The sequence below is a fragment of the Streptopelia decaocto genome (genome assembly GCF_964273445.1).
Source record: "Streptopelia decaocto genome assembly, chromosome: 2".
Lineage (NCBI taxonomy): Eukaryota > Metazoa > Chordata > Aves > Columbiformes > Columbidae > Streptopelia > Streptopelia decaocto.
Window position 1 is genome coordinate 61,361,382 of NC_138655.1, and position 18,499 is coordinate 61,379,880.

An 18,499-nucleotide genomic window follows, 5' to 3' on the forward strand; every position below is an offset into this window, starting at 1 on the left:
TATGCGGATTTACTCCAGCTGAGAATATAGACCTGATTGTTTTACTTCTGATTAATTGTGATAGTTCGTATCACAGGTTACTGAACGAAGAAAAAGACTAGTGTGTAAGAATCAGAAAACCACAGTTAGCAATATCTGGATGCTCCAAAGGGCTGTTGTGATCTAGATGTGGTTATTATCTTTTTATTTAGGTGTAGCTAGCTTGGTGTAAGCTTGGTCAGTACTGTAGCTCAATGAGAGACCTACAGTTGAAAAACTGTTCGATGTAGGCAACTATTGTGCACTCAATTCCTTATAGGCCTTCCATAAATTATTATTATGCAGAAAAGCATTTTTTACTTCCATAGGTAATATTTCCAAAGTTTAATACTTTCTTAGTTCTCAAAAATAACCATAATTTTTTTTTTTAAGCATGTACTTGAGTAGTTTTTTGTACCCTGCATCGTCTGTATCAACATTGCAATTACTTAAACTTGTCAGGAAGTACTTACAATTGTGGTCATGGCCTCATTCAATGGATAACCGAAAAAAACCAAACAACTGGATACTTGGATCTGCAGCAAATTGATGTTTAAATCACAGTGTAAAGCACATAGATAAACATTTAGTATTTAATAATCTGTTAAAATGAAATGTATTCTCAATTCTCAATCGATTCATATCAAAATGAAAAGGTAATAAATGTCAAGATTTGATTTCCCACCCTCAACCCTCTAACGTGTTGGTAGCATTAGTTTTCTAGTGGTGACATCTTTTTGGGAGCAGGAAGGTCACACTGGGCAGTTGAGCAAAAGCTTTTGGTAACTGGATTTGGATGGTTAGAGTTTGTGCTGGTGTTCAAAGATGCTGCCCTTCTCTGCACTGCTATTTCATGACTTTGTTTTTTCTTCTCCACCTCCTCCCGTCCCCTAATTGGGAAATGAAGTTTTAGAGGATATTTTAGGAATGGGGAACTCTACTTGCAGCATATTCTTTTAGAGCATGGCTCTATTTGTGTTTTTCCTCTTTAGCAAGTAATCTAAGCAGAGGAAGGAAAGAAAACTTAATACTTACAATGTTTAACATTTATGTTGGTTTTGTTATGCTTGTCGTTGTAGTCATGGTCATTTCCTCCTTGGATTTTTTTAAATTTGAGAACCTGGATTTCTAGTTCAGGAAAAGCTGAACATGCCATGGCCGGTTCCCTGAAAGCTGTTAATGTTTTGTGTCCTAAAAGTGCTCCCAGAAACAAAGGTTAGGCTTGTCTGCCCAAGTTTAAGCCTGTAGAAAACTACCTGATTACACAAAAACTATTGAAGCTGAGTGCTCACTCACATGGTGCTCATCACAGTGAGCGCGCTGTAACCACTGTCTAAAAGTTGGTTTGATATTTAGATAGTATAAGTTTAGACACCATGCTGAAAATGTAGCCTTGTACTTTTCACTGTGTCTGTCTTCCTGCCATGATTTTGATTTGCTATATTGCTTTTTTTTTTTTTTAACTTGAGTCTTTTAACTTTTGGTTGTAGAAAAAAAGGCTAATAGTAACTCTTTTGTTTTGTAGGTACTAAGCCAAATGATCTACAATTTATAATATCAATGTTAAGAATGGATGGGGAGGAAAATAAGAAGAGGGATGATGTTGATGAGAGTTTACAAACTGAGTTGACAGAAGAATCTCGGAGAAATGCATCAGGAGAAAATGCTGGATGTGACTCTTCATCTGAGCAGAAAACAAAGCTTATATCAGATGAAGTGTTCAGGGACCTTGAAAAGAAAAGAAAAGAGAATGGCACAAACAAAAGGGCACTGTCAAGATCACCAAACCTGGATGTTGTTGTACCAGACAAACCTGAAAATATCTCTAGAAAAAGAAGGCGGATTTCTTCAGAAGACATGAAAGACAGTGAAAGGAAACTGCACAGTGTGATAGCTGGAGAAGCAGGTAGTAGAGTGACTGGAGCTGTAAAGAAGGAAGGAGATGCCAGTTGTCTTGGGGATGACATATTTAATTCAGATTTCCTGTGCCTACATTGCGACTTCAAATGTGCTGATGGTACCATATTGAAAATTCACAAAGAAAATAAACATTCACAAGATGTGCCAGCTGCTGTTCCAGAGAAGTTATCTTCTTCAGAAAAAATCAGTGTTGGCTATACAGCTGAAAACATAGACAAGGATCTTAAAGGCAAAATGAGTGATCAGTGTTTACCTTCCTGCTCTGATACGGAAAAACATAAACAAGAAAGCCCCTCTAAACAATCCAAAGAGCAAATGTGCCCTCACTGTAGTTGCACAGCTGAATGTAGTTCAACTTCACACATGCATGTTAAGCAAGATCATGAGAAATCCAAGATATTTTGTTGTGATCTTTGTGCTTTTCAGAGTCCTGAGGAAAATCTCCTAAATTCTCATTTCCTTGGCAAGACGCACCTTCGACGCCAGAATCTTGCTGCACGGGGAGGGTTTGTACAGATATTGACAAAAAAATCCTTTAAAAAACAACAATCTACCACAACTAAAGAGAGGAATGTCAGAGCAAAACCTGGGACCAGTAAATTAAGAGCAAGAACTACTGATGCAGAAGAATTAAGTGTCTGCAGTGCACTGAAAGGCTCAAAAGTAAGCTTATCTCAACAAAATGATGGCACTGCACTTGATGAAGTGATGCCATCTTTAAATGTTCCCACTGAAAAAAACGTGACTATGACAGAAGAAACTTTGCTTTCTTCCACTGTAGAAGGAAATCGTGAAGTCCATACTGAAAAACTAGAAATACCAGGACCCTCAGAAAATATCATGCAGAAAACAGAACTCCCTCCAATCACCAAAAAGCTAGTTAGCAGTTTGAACATGGCAAGGAGATTCAATCGACCAGACTATAAAAGAAATGTTGTCTTGTTAAGGTCTTTATTTGGACAGAGTAGGTCTTTTAGATTAAAAAGGCAGGTTAAAAGAAGATACAATTTCTTGGGTAACAGTAAGAGAAGGAAGTCTGAAACTCAGAGAGTACACATGAAGCATGTCTCCAGCACACAGCTTAAACCTGGTGATTCAAGCCCTATGTCACATACAGAATTAGAAACAGATGGTAAAAGTAATTGTAATGCTACTTCGGAAATTCAAGATCGTGCTGAAGATAAGCCAAATACTCTTTCCTCCAGCACTACAGATACTAAAGCTTCTGACTTTCAACTTACTGCTGATGATGGTGTTCATACGTGCACCAATTGTGGTCATGTTTTTCAGAACATAAAAAGTTTGGAAATTCATCTTGCAGAGCTTCATACAAAAAGGATCCAGTTTCATTGTCAGATGTGTAGTTATTCCTCTGGCGTCAGGGAAGACATGAAACAACACTGTCAGGACAGCAAACACCAGATGGGTGGTTGTAGCTTTAATTGTCAACTCTGTTCCTTTACCGGCTTGAACGTGACCAGCCTTCGAAGCCATATGAGTGAAGCGCATAGTATGTCTCATAGTTGTCCAACTTGCTTTCTTTTTTTTCAAATGGAAGAAGAGCTGATAAATCACCAAAAAGATGAGAAACATGATGGTTCATTATTTCAGCAAGCTACTCCATTGAGTAACAGTGATCAGACCTTGCAAGTGGTACCTTATGCTGATTCAGTATCAAACAAGAACCAAAATCTTGCAAAGGAAATGGAAGTATCAATGAAAGCAAAAGCTACAGACCCTTCCTTCGTAAATCATAGAAGTGAACTAAAGCATTCTGTTCTGAGTAAAACCCAATTTCAATGTAAAAAGTGTTTTTATAAGACAAGATCTTCCACGGTTCTTACAAGGCACATCAAACTCCGACATGCACAGGAGCATCACTTCCTTTGCAAAGCATGTAATCTCTACTCACTGAGTAAGGAAGGAATGGAGAAGCATATCAAAAGAAGCAAGCACCTTGAAAATGCCAGGAAAAACAACATTGGACTACGTTTTGAGGAATGTATTGAAAAGGTTTGTGTTGGTGTTGGTGGCATTAAAACAGTGGTGGATCCTTCCAGTTCTGGGAGCGGGAATACAGAGTTAGATAGAGAAATTATACATGTTTCATCCTCTTCCATGGAAAACCTATCGAGAAATAAGGAATTAATTCCACTTGAGCAAAGGATTGGTGAAAATGAATTTGATTTAGCTAATGCACCCAAAAGAGGGAAACCCAAAGGCACTCTTTCTAGGACATGTACCCATTGTGGTCTTTTGGCTTCCAGCGTTACAAATCTGTCTGTTCACATCAGACGAAAGCACAGTCATCAGTACAGCTATTTGTGTAAAGTTTGCAATTATTACACTGTAACCAAAGGAGATATGGAACGCCATTGTGCAACCAAAAAACACAAAAGTCGTGTTGAAATAGAAGGATGTGGAAAACAGAACTCAGAGATCATTGTTAGCCCCGAAGGAGGTAATTTTGAATCCATGAGCAAGAAGGTTAACAGCCCCATGACTGCCTTGTATGAACATGTTGAGGATGGTAGCCAGTCATCAGATTTGGAAAATTCTGCCTTAGACAATCAGGAAGTTGAGCAAGGAGATGCTGAGCTAAAAGTTGCAAATGCCAGTAGGCTGCCAGATCTGGAGCATACTAGCAATCCATTAAATGTAAACCAACGTATATTTCTGGAACCAGCAAGGGTTACTCCAGACAGTGAGCAGAGAAGAGCAATGAGTGCAAATGACAACAAGTGTGTACACTGCAGCTTCATTGCTCATTCTTCTTCTTCTCTAGAGCTGCACGTGAAGCGAAAACATACAAAACAATTTGAATACTACTGCATGGCTTGTGACTACTACGCTGTTACTCGCAGAGAGATGATTAGGCATGCAGCAACGGAGAAACATAAAATTAGAAGAGAATCTTATGTTTATTCTTCTGGGGAGGAAGCAAACACAGCAAATATCACTAAAGAAGGCACTGCTTTGTCTCAAGAGGAGCACCACCACCACCACGGTGCAGGAGAATCGAAAACTGGTTTAGGTGAACCAAAATGTGCCAATGATGTGGCAGAAGATGATCACATGAGTAAAAGCTTAACTGAGTGTACTGTCTTAGATGAAAATGCATCGCCAGGAATGCCTCAAGGCGGCAATTCCCAAAATGCCATAGAAGGTGAACTTGAAGAGGAGTCTAAAAATGTAGAAGACCTTTTATGTGAAGGATTCCAGCAAACTCCTCAGAGCGATAAAGTTAAACTTGACAAGGAAGTACCACTTAAAGAAACAGATATTTGTGAATTGCAGAAATGTAGGCATGGTCAGGAGCTGCTCAACTCAGATGGTTATTGCACTGCAGAAAATCAAAGCAGATCAAGCAGCACAAACCTGAATTCAGGAGAAGGTGATGAAAGCTTAGAAGCAAATAGAGAAAACCCTGAAGTAGAGTCTAGAAACACAGACGTTCTCAAAGAAATATCACTGAAAAACAATAACCCACTTATGCTGACCCTTCCAGAAACACGTAGTGCAGTAGAGCAGTCCAATTTTTCTGGAAACACTGGAGAAACGGTACAAAATATACATAGTTTGGAGGGTGACAGAAGTTTCAAAGAGGATCCTACTGGGGAGGAGGAAGAAGCCCTTATGGAAGCACAACGTGAAGCAGAAGTGACTATAAATAACAATGTTTGGGAGGCAGATGGCTCAACAGCTGAGGGCATGCAAGAAAGTAGTAGCGAGGCTTTAGGAGCAGTTATCAATGCTGATGATAAAGGAAAGGCAATGCAAAATTTTGGCAAGTTTGATTCTTCTATAGTGAGGTTAAAAAGCCATCAAGATGGGGAGGCCGCTGAGCATTCTGCTGAAGGACAGATGTCAGGTGGAGTGAAAGCTGGTGAGCTCCCAGTGAAAGCAGACCCTTTGCCAAGCGGTGGGAAAAAGAAGAAGTCAGAAGGAATTTCCCTCGGGGAATCAACACGGATTCGCTGTGATGACTGTGGTTTTCTAGCAGATGGTTTGAGCGGACTAAATGTTCACATAGCCATGAAACATCCTTCAAAAGAGAAACATTTTCACTGTTTACTCTGTGGAAAGTCATTTTACACAGAGAGCAACCTTCACCAGCACTTGGCCAGTGCCGGGCACATGCGGAACGAGCAGGCGAGCGTGGAGGAACTGCCCGAAGGAGGTGCCACCTTCAAGTGCGTCAAGTGCACGGAGCCCTTCGATTCGGAGCAGAGCTTGTTCCTCCACATCAAAGAGCAACACGAAGAGCTGTTGCGGGAAGTGAATAAGTACATTGTGGAAGACACGGAGCAAATAAACAGGGAGAGGGAGGAGAACCAAGGCAACGTCTGCAAGTATTGTGGGAAGATGTGTAGAAGTAGCAATTCCATGGCCTTCCTAGCTCACATCCGTACCCATACAGGTATGGAAACACTCTCTTTGCAAGTGGTCTTTTTCAAACAGAGTGAATTATACCCTTGGTCTTTTTCTGCTTGTTAATCTCTTTAACATTTCGTACAAACTGGCATTCGGATCACCTGATGAGCCCCCAATGAAACTCAAAATCACCTAAAGGGGTATGAAAATACAGTGATCAAAGGCAGAAAATGTAACAACGTTTTAAGCGCAGTCACCCTTTGCTTTTTGTTTCATATCGAGAGATTTCCTTCCCTTTAATCTAGACAGTAACCATTAATTAGTTCTTAAATTTATACAATGAAGCAGGGGTGGTTTGAGAGAACAATTAGCTGTTCTTTCTAACTTCCTCTTCCTTTAGTTGCTTAATATCCAAATTGTTTATTTCATCTCAATTCAGTTACACTTTCAGCATTAGGTAATGCTTCAGGATAGACATTTGATATTACATCATTCCTAAATAAATACCAATAAGAAGCATCAAGATGTTTTTGTAGAAATAAGTTATGGGAACTGGAATTGGCCAGCCTTTTTGGAAGGCAGTGTGTAAGGCTGATGTGATGCACAGATCTGTAGCATTTGGTTTGCTTTCTGTGCTGATCACACTTTCAATTCATTTTTATATTTAAGTGGAAAATTTAAAAACATTTTTGTAGAAAAATGCATAAGCTGCAGTTCTAAATTTATGTAAAAATTCACTGCGATGTTTCTATAAACCTGCCATACATTCTTTATTTTAAATAGACAGCTTTTCTAAATCACTGAGCTCTGCTTAGACAAGTGGTGTCTCCATGGTTGAATTTATGAGTGGATTTGAATAATAAATTCACATTTCAATGAACATATTTTCATTAAAACTGTAAGGTTTATTTTACTGTACTTTAAAATAATGGCTTATTATGGAAGCTATAGTTTAAATTCATGCAGTATTTGAAACTTAGTGCATGGTTACAAGGAAGAGAACAAAAAGGTAAGAAAAAAAGAAACATAGAAGAATGGTAATTCCTGGCATAATCCTAAAATAGTTTTGTAAGGTTTTTTATGAAAAGGCAAGGGCGTGACTGGACAACAAAGTTTAAAATTCATCTTGCAGAACACAGACATTGTATTTCAAACCTTTCAAAGTATTTTACTATAACTGCAGTATTTGTGTATACCAATAACTCACATGCTTAATACTTTCAGCATTACTTCTGTCCTGTCAATAACGTAGTTATCTGTATTGCTTCAGCTAATATCCAACTTTAAATGCCGTGTTAAGTCTTTAGAGGGACGCTCGTGTTCACATGGTCAGAACAGCTGTATAAGCCCTTAATATGCCCTCTTACGGCAGATAAAACTGAATAAAACTAAGGGAGAGGATGCTAATGGAGCTCTCTTTAGAATTCTTTATGCAACTGTCTGGTCAAGACATGTTGCTTATAATTGATGTGTCCATTACTTGAATTCTCTTGTAATTATAGTCAATAAGTCTTGTAAATGTGTTAAAGCTCACTAAAAGCATACAAATTCAAGAACAGAGTAAGGCTAATAATTTAAAATAATCAATGTAGGCATTTCAGCACTTAATTTCCCTTGTGTGTTGATAGCTGATCATTCTTAATCCATTAAGATTTATTTAGTCGTTTACAATGCAAAATAGGTTTGCACTGGTCACTTGTGCCATTTGAAAATGTCCACCAGGTTAAGTGCAGAATGTAGTCCATTAGTCTTCCTTGACTATATGTATTAATTGCATTTAAAATCAAGTTAATGTGGATGTGAAAGTGAGGTAACTATCAATATATGACAAAGCAACCCTACTTACATAAGTTACATCATTGATTGTAACATTTAGTAAAAGTTAGTGTACTTTTTAACATCTTGTGTGTAGGTTTTATCATGAAGTATATTTTTATTGTGCTTTTGCATGGCCCTAAATATGCAAAAGAGTAAAAGAATATGTTTCATTTTGCAAGTAATTTTTCGGGTGTGCTTGTGGAGGAGGTATAGAAGAGTTACAAATAGACTTTTATCTGCCCTCCTTCTCACGGCACCTGTAAATGAAATGCTTTTCCGTGCTCTGCTAATTCACATAAATAGTAATGCAGAGACTTTTATTAATAGTTAATGGGAAGAAGGCTTTCTTTTTCAATTCCTATTTTCATATTTGTGCTTTCCTTTGTGTCTTATAGAACCTTCTTCCCAATCTGTATCACAGTGGATGCAGTCGAATAAAGAAACAAATATTTTTCGGTTATCGGGTGTGGTGGCAGAGGGAACTGACCTTCTCCACCAACTGTACATACACGGGTTTATAACATTGGTGAAGCAAAGTACAGTGTTTCCAGTGTCCCATCTGTCCTATAGTAACACCAGGTACCTAATAGGAGCAGAGCTGCACATTTGCCCATTTATTGTTTGGATTATGTGCTTTTTAAAAAATAATCTTTCTTCAGCATGCAGCTGTACATATATATATATATGTTTATATATGTATGTATATGTAACCATATCCAACTCCCTGCCTTTTTTTTTTTTAATTGAGTAATTGGTGATGGTTGGGGGGGAGGGAAGTTGTAGAAATAGATAACTAAAAATTTCCATTAATAGAAAAATAATGTTTCAAAATACCATTAAATAATGTAGGAGATTTTCACATTGCAAATGAAAGTGAAGCTTTGCTGGAGAGGAGATAACAAGTAAGTCCATCACATGTTGACAAGTGAAAATGAGGAAATGTAAAGAAAAATAAAAGGAATAGTAGAGGTGGAAGACTTTTTAGTTCGCAATTGATGCAGGTCCCGTAAACTTAATTAACAATCACCATCTGAGGAAAAATCACCTGCAACCACATCATCTTTGTTTCGTTTCTCATCAGATTTCTCACTTAATGGCAGGTTTGCCCAACTAAGTGTGGTATCTTACTCCTCATGTCTGAAACACAGGAAGAAATGGAACGATGGTGTTTCATGCGACTCTGCGTATTTCACATCAGGCCTGAGCTGGGGACACAGCCAGGCCTGCAGGTGCAGATGGTGTTGCCTTTGGCTGCCTTAAACCTGAGGCAGTGAATTCTTCGTACTGTTCTGGGTTTCTGTTGTCTTAATGTAAAGTAAGGACTATGAACTCCAGTCTTCTCTGTAAAACAGTAGCACAGTTTGTGTCTGTCTGACCTGAACTCTTGCATTTAGTCTATTTCCCATTTTTTTTTAACCAATTCGCTTGTTAAGAGCCTTACTGTTTGCTGTTACCATCAGAAAATATACACTTTGTCTTCATGCCATAACTTGTGGGTAAAGTAATTATGTGGATTTTTTTAAAAAAGAAATTTGATTGGAAACATGCTATATTGAAAGTAGTTTTCTCATTTTTCTGCAAACAATAGTATCACATTCAACACAGCATATAAGAACCACTGAAGTTTGTGATAAGTATGGCTAAGAAATGGTTAATTGCTTCAACATTGTTTCAGTTAGCCTTATAGTAAATACAGAGTTTTTGCCCCATTAGTTTAACTCTTAGTGTAATGTCTTCATCTTAAGCATAAAATTTTGGGTTGTTCCATCCAAGAGCACACTGGAACAAATTTGGCACCAGCAACCTAGAAGGGAGATGCCCTGCTTTTGTTTCAGGTGATAAGTGCTGACTGGAGCCTGCCAGCACTTGAATTTTCATGGCACTTAAATGGAGATGTTAACAGATATTCAGTCTGGATCTGAGAAATAAAAAACCCCAAGGCCTCAGTGATTTTTGGATGAGAGCAGTCAACAGAATAATGTATTTCTGTATTGTCAGCACACGGTAGCTACGATTGGTCTGAACTCGAGTTTTTCACAAAGGAGTCATGTAAATGGAAAACAGCAAAGGTCTTGTATGGGAGCCCTGCGGGACACCTGCAGTAACAGAATGAGGAACAAATTTACAATTTAATCAGTAGGAGAGAAACTAAGGTAACACAGGATTGAATCCACATGGTATTTGAATTCTATGACAAAAAAGAACAGTATAAACACCAATAGATTCAAAAAAATCCTCTCCAACTGTGGCCTGGATGGTATTAATTGTGCAATTAGTCTTTCAGATAATAAGTTAAAAAATCAACTTTTAACACGCTTCTATTTAATGCAAAGATAGACTTTTTTTTTATTTGCATGGATTTCTTTACAGAATGCAGTGTTGATTTGAAATGTCACCAAATTAATGATTAATTTAGTTTTATCAGGATCATTTAAATAAACTGGGGTTTTTCAGTATGATTGATAGAATGTGATTGCTGTTAGCTGCAGTCTCAACCTGCTTTTGACATTTAAACATATAAAGCTGACTAGATATAACCATTCAGGTGCTAAATATATTTTACATCTACTTCCAACAGTAGAAATGGAAGTATTAAGAGATCTGGCTTCATTGTCATTGAACTGTGAAATATTCAACCTTGTCTGCCTGTGCTTAGTACTGTTGACTTTTTTATTTCAGTTAGAAGATTAAAATTAAATGCTTCATTTTTCGTCAGCTTTTGGGAATTAAATTGAAATTTAAGACTCTGAAAATTTTTACTAAGATCCTCAGTTTCACCAATGGATTCTCGGAGGATATTCTGTTTTCAAGGGCAAAGCAAAAAGGTTCATTGATCAAGTATGATATAGTGCAACATTTTTCTTATCAGAGCTCTTTATGTATATTTATTAAAGTTCACATATTTCATATTATGCTTAACTGTATTGGAAGAAGTACTTTACAAAACCTATGCTAAACATAATATGGAAACTGTGACCATATTGTACTTACTTTTAACTGATTTTGATTTATTGATTTAAGGATTTAGTGGACAGAAAATTGGAAGGTGCTACAGCACGCTTTAGAAAGGTGTTGCTGTGTAAAAACATGGTGACTGACATGTGCCCAATTTAACTATTCCAGTAAAAAAATCAAATAGTTTTTCCATCCTCTGGGGAGGATACCTGTTAATTAAGACAGACAAATAATTTGGCTTTTTGCTGAACTGATGCGATATAAGAAACAGACTGGTATTTCTTCCTTGGAGAAATAATTTCAGAGTTCTTTGGTCTGCAGTAGACATTTAATATTAAAGTTTGTTCTCGAAATAAATAATAGCCAAAATGTCAATACTTCTGGTTTGCAGAATAATCATAAATTCTTGACCATAAAACAGTCATAAAGGCATAATATTTTATCCACTGTATATTCATACATTGCATGTCATTACAATAGCTAGGTGATGAATCATTTTCTGTGTGTGACAGAACAAATCTGAAATACCAATGCTAATGTGAAATCTATTCAAAGTCGGAAGACTTGTAAAATTACTTTAAATATATTTGCTTAGAAAACAAGTACATTTTGCAGTTTACACCAATATCAAACCACTTCAGGACCATTACTTGAATTTCGGCATTTGAAGACGGGGAAGGGTGTAAAACAACTTCTGCTGTCTTGCTGAAAGGTTATCTATGCAGTATATTTTCTCATTTTAATATTTTGTGGGTTTTTTAATTAAAAAAAAAGAGTAAATTATTATTAAGAGAGTAGTTGTCGTGATCTTGAACTTAAGGATACTTTAATGAGTAATGTATCGTATATACTGTCTGTGTCCTGGGAGTTATAAATTTATGTACAAGATACTTTTTTTGTTAAGCAAGAAGCTCATATAGGTTGAATGTGGGATAGGCTTTTTTAAAGGTTATTTTTTCCCAGGATTTTTTATTTCTTTAACCGTGGGTGATATATTATTGTAATTCTACTCATATCTTATGCTAAATTTTACTTAGGATCAAAGCCATTCAAGTGCAAGATATGCCACTTTGCAACAGCTCAGCTCGGAGATGCCAGAAACCATGTCAAGAGGCACCTTGGGATGAGGGAATACAAGTGTCATGTCTGTGGGTGAGTAAATTGAAACAGTCTCCACCACGGTTAACCAAGAGAAGAGTGCAGGATATGCATTGTTTCAGAATTGAAAACTGTGATGTGAGCAAGAGTGGCTAAAATTATGCATGCATATCCTCCTTTCCATTGTTATGGTAAATTCCTTAAATACAGTTATGACATTCTTTTCCCACTTCTAATCCTGCACTGAAGATGAGCAATTTTATGGGCTACAAGGTCAATTTGAACCTGTAATCTGTAAATTGACTAAATTATAGGATGTTCATTCACATTGCCAGGGAGAACTGTAAATTCCATTTAAAGACATAAAAAATATATAATATAGACTTTACTGTGTGGGGTTTTTTCTTTTGCTATACTGTTATAATTTTAGTACCATTAACAGATTTCTGGACTCCATTAGACTTTTCATTCTTTATGAAAACAAAACAGAAGACTGATTTTTCAAACAAACGGATCGAAAATATTGCAGGCATAAGACTTGAAAAATAAATCGAAGTCTTTTATGTATGCTTGTGTTCTTGTTTGTTACCCAAAAAATCTTGTTTTTCTTTTTTACTTAATCGTTATTTCCTCAGAAGGATCGTTCATAACGTTTAATTGTCCTTCAAATGTGTTGCATTTAATAGGAGGCACTGAGACTCCTTAATGCAAAACTAATTAATTTAGCAGAAATGTTTAAAAGGTTTTAAAATGCCATGGCATATATGGTACATCGTAGGACATTCAAAGTTGGATTTTAATACCCTAGTTCTGATTAAAAATATATTTTAATGTTATTATACTGGAGAAAGTAACTAATATATATGTATCATATAAAAACATTTTACTCAAACCTATGTAACCTGCTATAGCAGTCTTATGGCTAATGTGTAGAACAGCACAGGTTCGTTTAGATGATGCAGTGCACACATGAATGGTGCAGTGTGATGTTGGTGATAATATTCAGCAGGAGAGGGTTTTTTAGCCTTACTGTGCCGATCTATTGCAGGACAAAGTGAGTTACATGTTTCAAAGGACAAGTGAATCTTCAGCTGAAGACACAGCTGAGTGATTTTCACCGATTAATCTCTCTGTTTTTTAAATAATTTTGTATTCAGCATTATGAGTTACTTTTGATGTTTTTACTCACTTAAGAAAATTAATTGCTGACTTCTTGAAGAAAGAAATAAAAATGTATGAGCCTAATTCTTAAGTCCATTGACTATCAGTAGTAGAATAACTTGTGGCACTCTACATCTTGCAGCATGTTTAAATGAACATTATGCATGGTAGGCTATTTTATGTTGTTTGGAAAATCTTATTTACTATCTCTGCTATATAAATTGCTGCAAGTTTGGCACTGAAGGTAATTAACAACTACAGATCCACAAAACTGTTTAGCTAAGGCTAAACTCTGTTCTTCAGAAGTTGTCAACAAAAACCTGACAGTGGTTCTTTATTCAATTCCCTTTTAACTTAAAGTGAAAAATATTAACTATGTTATCATGAGAGGAAAAGTAAAAAAAAAAAAAAAAAATCAAAATAGTTAATACTGTATCTTTTATAAAAAGAGAATTAAAATGATGAGGATTCGGCCCCATTCCTTGTTTTTTCAAAACCACATCCTTTCAGAATTGACATGTTCTTAGAAACTTCCTCAGAATTACACAGATCTCAGTTGCAATGCACGATGGTTATGCAAGACAGAGTCCAGAACAGGTTTGAATGATTTAAACTGTGGACTTGAATGTTAGTTGCTTTGCTGAGCTGATTGCTTACTATATTTTGCTGACATGTCATACCTGGTAGCCAAGCAGGTACTAATTTTCCATTTCTGTGTGGTATTGTATAGCTAATTTTCATCAACAACCTGAAACTTTGCTATTTAGGTATGACAAAACAATCAGCTGAAGAGACATACACCACAATACCTCATACTCACAAAAATCTGATTTATATACCTGTTTAAACAATCATCACATTTCACTTAATGTGCACCAAAAACATATTTTAAGAATTATACATTAACAGTGATTTAATTGGAAAAGACATTTTTGCACTGTAGCTAACAGTCCTGAAGAATTGAGCAGGATATGAAGACAAGGAATGACCAGAGCAGTTTGAACTGCAGTCCAAATAATGAACATGCCATCCTTAAATGTGGCAGAGAAGAAAGTGTAATAGTCTGTCCTGTATTTCTGCTGTTTTAATTGAAAGGACTGGGTAGTGCATAGGTTAAAAAAATAAAGTAGCAACATAAAAAAAAATAAAATGGCTAGGATTGGCTATCGGATTAGTGGCACTATAGAGCATTGGTACATTAACACCACTGACAATGTCAATTCATTATCATTGATGGCTAAATAATCTTAGAAATGCTCAGTGGACCTATTAGTTCCTGAACATAAGCAGCTCATGCTGCATTTCTTCATTAGCTTTAATTGCTATAAATTCTACCTTTTTAAAAATCGTGCTTTAAAAGGTGAAGTGATCTTTCAGGAACATTAACTCTGTAATTTTGTCACAAACAGAAGGTCTTGCACTATGTTTTCTTTTCTACAGTAGTTAATATTCTATCCTCTGACTTTTAGATTCATAATAATAAGCACTCTACTAGTTGTGAGGATAAATTGTATTTCAAAAGCTTTTGAATCTGCTTGGGCACTTTTTAAAGGTGAAATGTCAGTTCAATGTTGTGGTGTAGTGTGGTCTCAAAATACTATATTTTTTTTTAGACAATAATTCTCTGGAAATATTTGCCTTTAAAAAAAAAGGCAAAAAGCTGTATCTGTGGTGTTGTTTTAGGAAGGGTTTGCTATGTCTCACTTTTCCAAATGTTCCTCATATTTACATGATACAAAGTACACAATATATAATTCACTTAGTTGTTGAAAAAGGCGGCAATTTTGCTGTGTTGTTTTATTTTTCTTTAATTGAAGTTCAGGGTTTGTTTTTCTTCAGCTGCACAGCAGAACCTACATGACACAGAAATTGGACACTGCTAATGTTTTAACATTTGGAATAAACCGTCTGCTACTCATTTCCTTATCGCAGATGTGTGTTAATTGTTTTCTTTTCCATACCCATGGCTGTAAAATACATGCCATTATTTCAGAGGTAGTATCTATTTTCTGCAGGTAGCAAACTGCTGCATATTTGAATTTAATTTTTGAAAGTCTGGCTCTGAAATTGGCTGATGCCCTGGGTTAGATGAGCAAATCTTAGTTGTCCAGCATTTAAAATTTTTCCTTCATTTGCCTGGTGAAATGCAGTGCAAAGGCTTATCATGTACTTTTCAAATTTTATGCCTCAGGTACAACATGAAAAATGCATTGTTCTGTACTTCAGATTTTGAACAGAATTTATAGGCGATGTTTGATTTAAAAATGCATCTACATTCCTTTGCCTTTTGCTTGCCTTTGCTTTCAAAAACAGAATTTTGGGGGATGTAGTTACATGTTTCAAGTAAGAGTGGCTGCTTCTTTCTTTTTTTTTTTCTCTCATTTATGACTTCTACTGAGGAAGATGGGTATAAGGTAGGTTTGGATTTTTAGGAAAATTTTCAATATGTAAAACATGCACATAAACATTTTTTACTACCTTCCTAAAAACTGAAAGGACATTAGTAGCAATGTCTTTATTATGATTGTTCCCTATATAGCAGTCAAGTGTTTTAAGGAACAAAAATAAGTATTTTTGTTCACAAAGAAATTTGGATGGGGGTGGAAATCTTTTTGTTCTCTGTTTTGTCAAAGTAGTTCTTTCCTGTGAGTTTTTTTTGTTTGTTTGTAGTGGGGTTTTTTTGCTTTGTTTTAGTCTTTTTGGTGGATGGGGGTATTAATATTTTTTACTTACTGCTCCTCAGTTCTTGATTTGCTTTGAAACTCATTTTCTCAATTAATTCTGGATATGTTATGAGATGTTCTGCTAAATAAGTGTTTTGCTAAATTCAGTTATTTTTTTTAAAGCCTCATATAAACAAGCTTGGAGGAGAGTTATAGTGTCCCAAGCATAGAAATAACTTCCCTTGGGCTGCTGCTGTTAATGCTAAGAATATTTCAGAGATCTTAATCTGTATAAAGTTCAGTAGTTTAATGACACTGGTTGCTTTGAGAATGTCTAAAGAAAAATACTTGCCTATATTGAGTATAGTGGCTAATAGATCTTTGTACTTTATAGATAAGAATGTGCTTTGAACAGCTGCATCAAAAAAATTGGCTGTGCTCCTGTGTGTTGTGTTCTAAAAAATCTTTTAGATTTTCAGATTTTTTTAAACTGATTTCTCTTAATGTCAGTCTACTTTTAGTGAAAGCCTGCTCTTCAGATTGCTTTTAGCAAGCAAAAAAGAGTTATTCATAAATTTATTGGTAGGAGCAGGAGAAACATTATATTTTCAAGGATGCCTTAATGTACTGTAATGTAAATTAATTATTTATACTTGTGCAGTTTGGGAAATCTTAAATAGAAAGTTGTTACTCTAGTAAAACTATTTTTGTGTGGTATTACCTAGTTTTTGTGCATTAGAAGGGATCTCTGTGTAGATGATTATAATGTCACTTTCTGACCTTTGCAGCTTGAATAATTGTAAATCATTGCTTCATAACGTGTCAGAGAATGTCTGTACTAGGCAATTAAATGGCAGAATATAATAGACCAAATTATTGCCTGTCATGTTTTCAACAACACAGTTAGTATTTGAGTTACACTTAATCATTACGTGCATTAGCAACTTCATTGGAATCCAGCTTCAGGCTGAGCATGAAATACATTACATTATTTAAACCTCTAATGGTAGAAGTCATTTATTTGTGTTGAAGTGTACAACATGCAGAGTTTCATAAAGCAAGGAACACTTGAGAGCTTAATTTATCCAAATCAAAGTCTAAATGCAGATAAACACAAGTGGCAAAAATTAGTAATTTTTATAGGCTGGAAATATTTAAAAATACATGGTTGTGGGTAATTGTAGGCAGCAGGAATAAATTAAAATCACTATTTTTAGTCAGCTCTGAGAACTAAAACTGTTGTATACCTAAATCATCAAATGCATCATGAAATTGCATTTTTGAATGAACAGTTAATTACACACATCATACCTACAGATGTGTCCAAACAATAAATATGTATTTGGTTCAGCTGTTTAGATCAGAGATAAGTGCATGTGAAATGACTGTTGCAGATCCAGATATTCTGAATTTCTCTATCTGCTTTTTGCTGTTTGGTCCTATCAGACACTTGGGTCTACATTTACTTAAGTGGAGAAAATGAGGTGAACCTACAGAACAGCTTTCCAATCTTGCACGCGCTTTTAAACAAATTAATGGGAAAATACTAGAAAAATATGAGGAATAAGGTAACGTGTGTTTTATTATCTTGCCAATTTTTGTTCAGTTATCTATCATTTTATTAGATTTGCAAACCTGACCTTCAGTCCATACTCTCTATTTTTACAATTTAAGAAAAGTACTCAAAATGGAAGCAATTTAGTTTTATTCAGAAAAGGTCCCAGCATCTTTGACCAGCTGGTAGGGATCCTGCGGTGTGTTGTGCGAGGCTCCCTTGGCCTGTCAGTCTGCCGTGGAGCTGGCTGGAGTTGAAGCCAGTGAGTGGGAGACGCTGGTGCAGGCGGTGGAAAGGACCTGCTATTGGAGACCGGTGGTAACGTTGAGACAGAAAAGTCAAGACCAACTTTCTGACTTAATAAAATGTGCTTTTAGCAATTTGTGTGCTAAATTGGTTTATAATAACGATTTAGTTGTGTTTGCTGAAGAGACAAATTATTGAAGGGACCTACTCATGAGAGTGTATGTTTGTATTTGAATTGAGAAAAGGAGACTGAGGAGAGACCATATCGCTGTCTACAACTACCTGAAAGGAGGTTGTACTGTGGAGGGTGTTGGTCTCTTCTCCTGAGTAGCAAGTGACAGGACAAGAGAAAATGGCCTCAGGTTGCACCAGGGGAGGTTCAGATAGGATATTAGGACATATTAGGGGTTGTCAGGCACTGGAACAGGCTGCCCAGGGAAGTGGTGGAGTCACCATCCCTGGAGGGGTTTAAAAGGTGTTTCGATGATGTTCCTAGGGACATGGTTTAGTGCTAGAGTTAGGTTAGTTTATGGTTGGACTCGATGATCCTGAGGGCCTCTTCCAACCAAAACGATTCTATGATTCTATAGCGATCCAGACTAATACCTGTGCTGCATGCAGTCCAATTCAGTGCATTTCCAAATGGTAATTAGCAAGATGCACAGTGGTGTGACAATGATACGTGTGGCAT

The 18,499-nt window shown here is 36.3% G+C and overlaps 1 protein-coding gene across 3 annotated transcripts in view; it reads left to right on the forward strand.

Moving 5' to 3' along the window:
* ZNF407 (zinc finger protein 407) overlaps positions 1-18,499 on the forward strand; it is a 348,213-nt gene that overhangs the window by 24,300 nt on the left and 305,414 nt on the right. For all 3 annotated transcript variants that reach the window (XM_082045091.1, XM_082045093.1, XM_082045092.1), the window contains exons 2-3: positions 1,544-6,358; positions 12,123-12,237. In XM_082045091.1, the coding sequence (XP_081901217.1) occupies positions 1,579-6,358; positions 12,123-12,237 (4,895 nt within the window). In that variant the 5' untranslated portion in view covers positions 1,544-1,578. The remainder of the gene's footprint in view (positions 1-1,543; positions 6,359-12,122; positions 12,238-18,499) is intronic.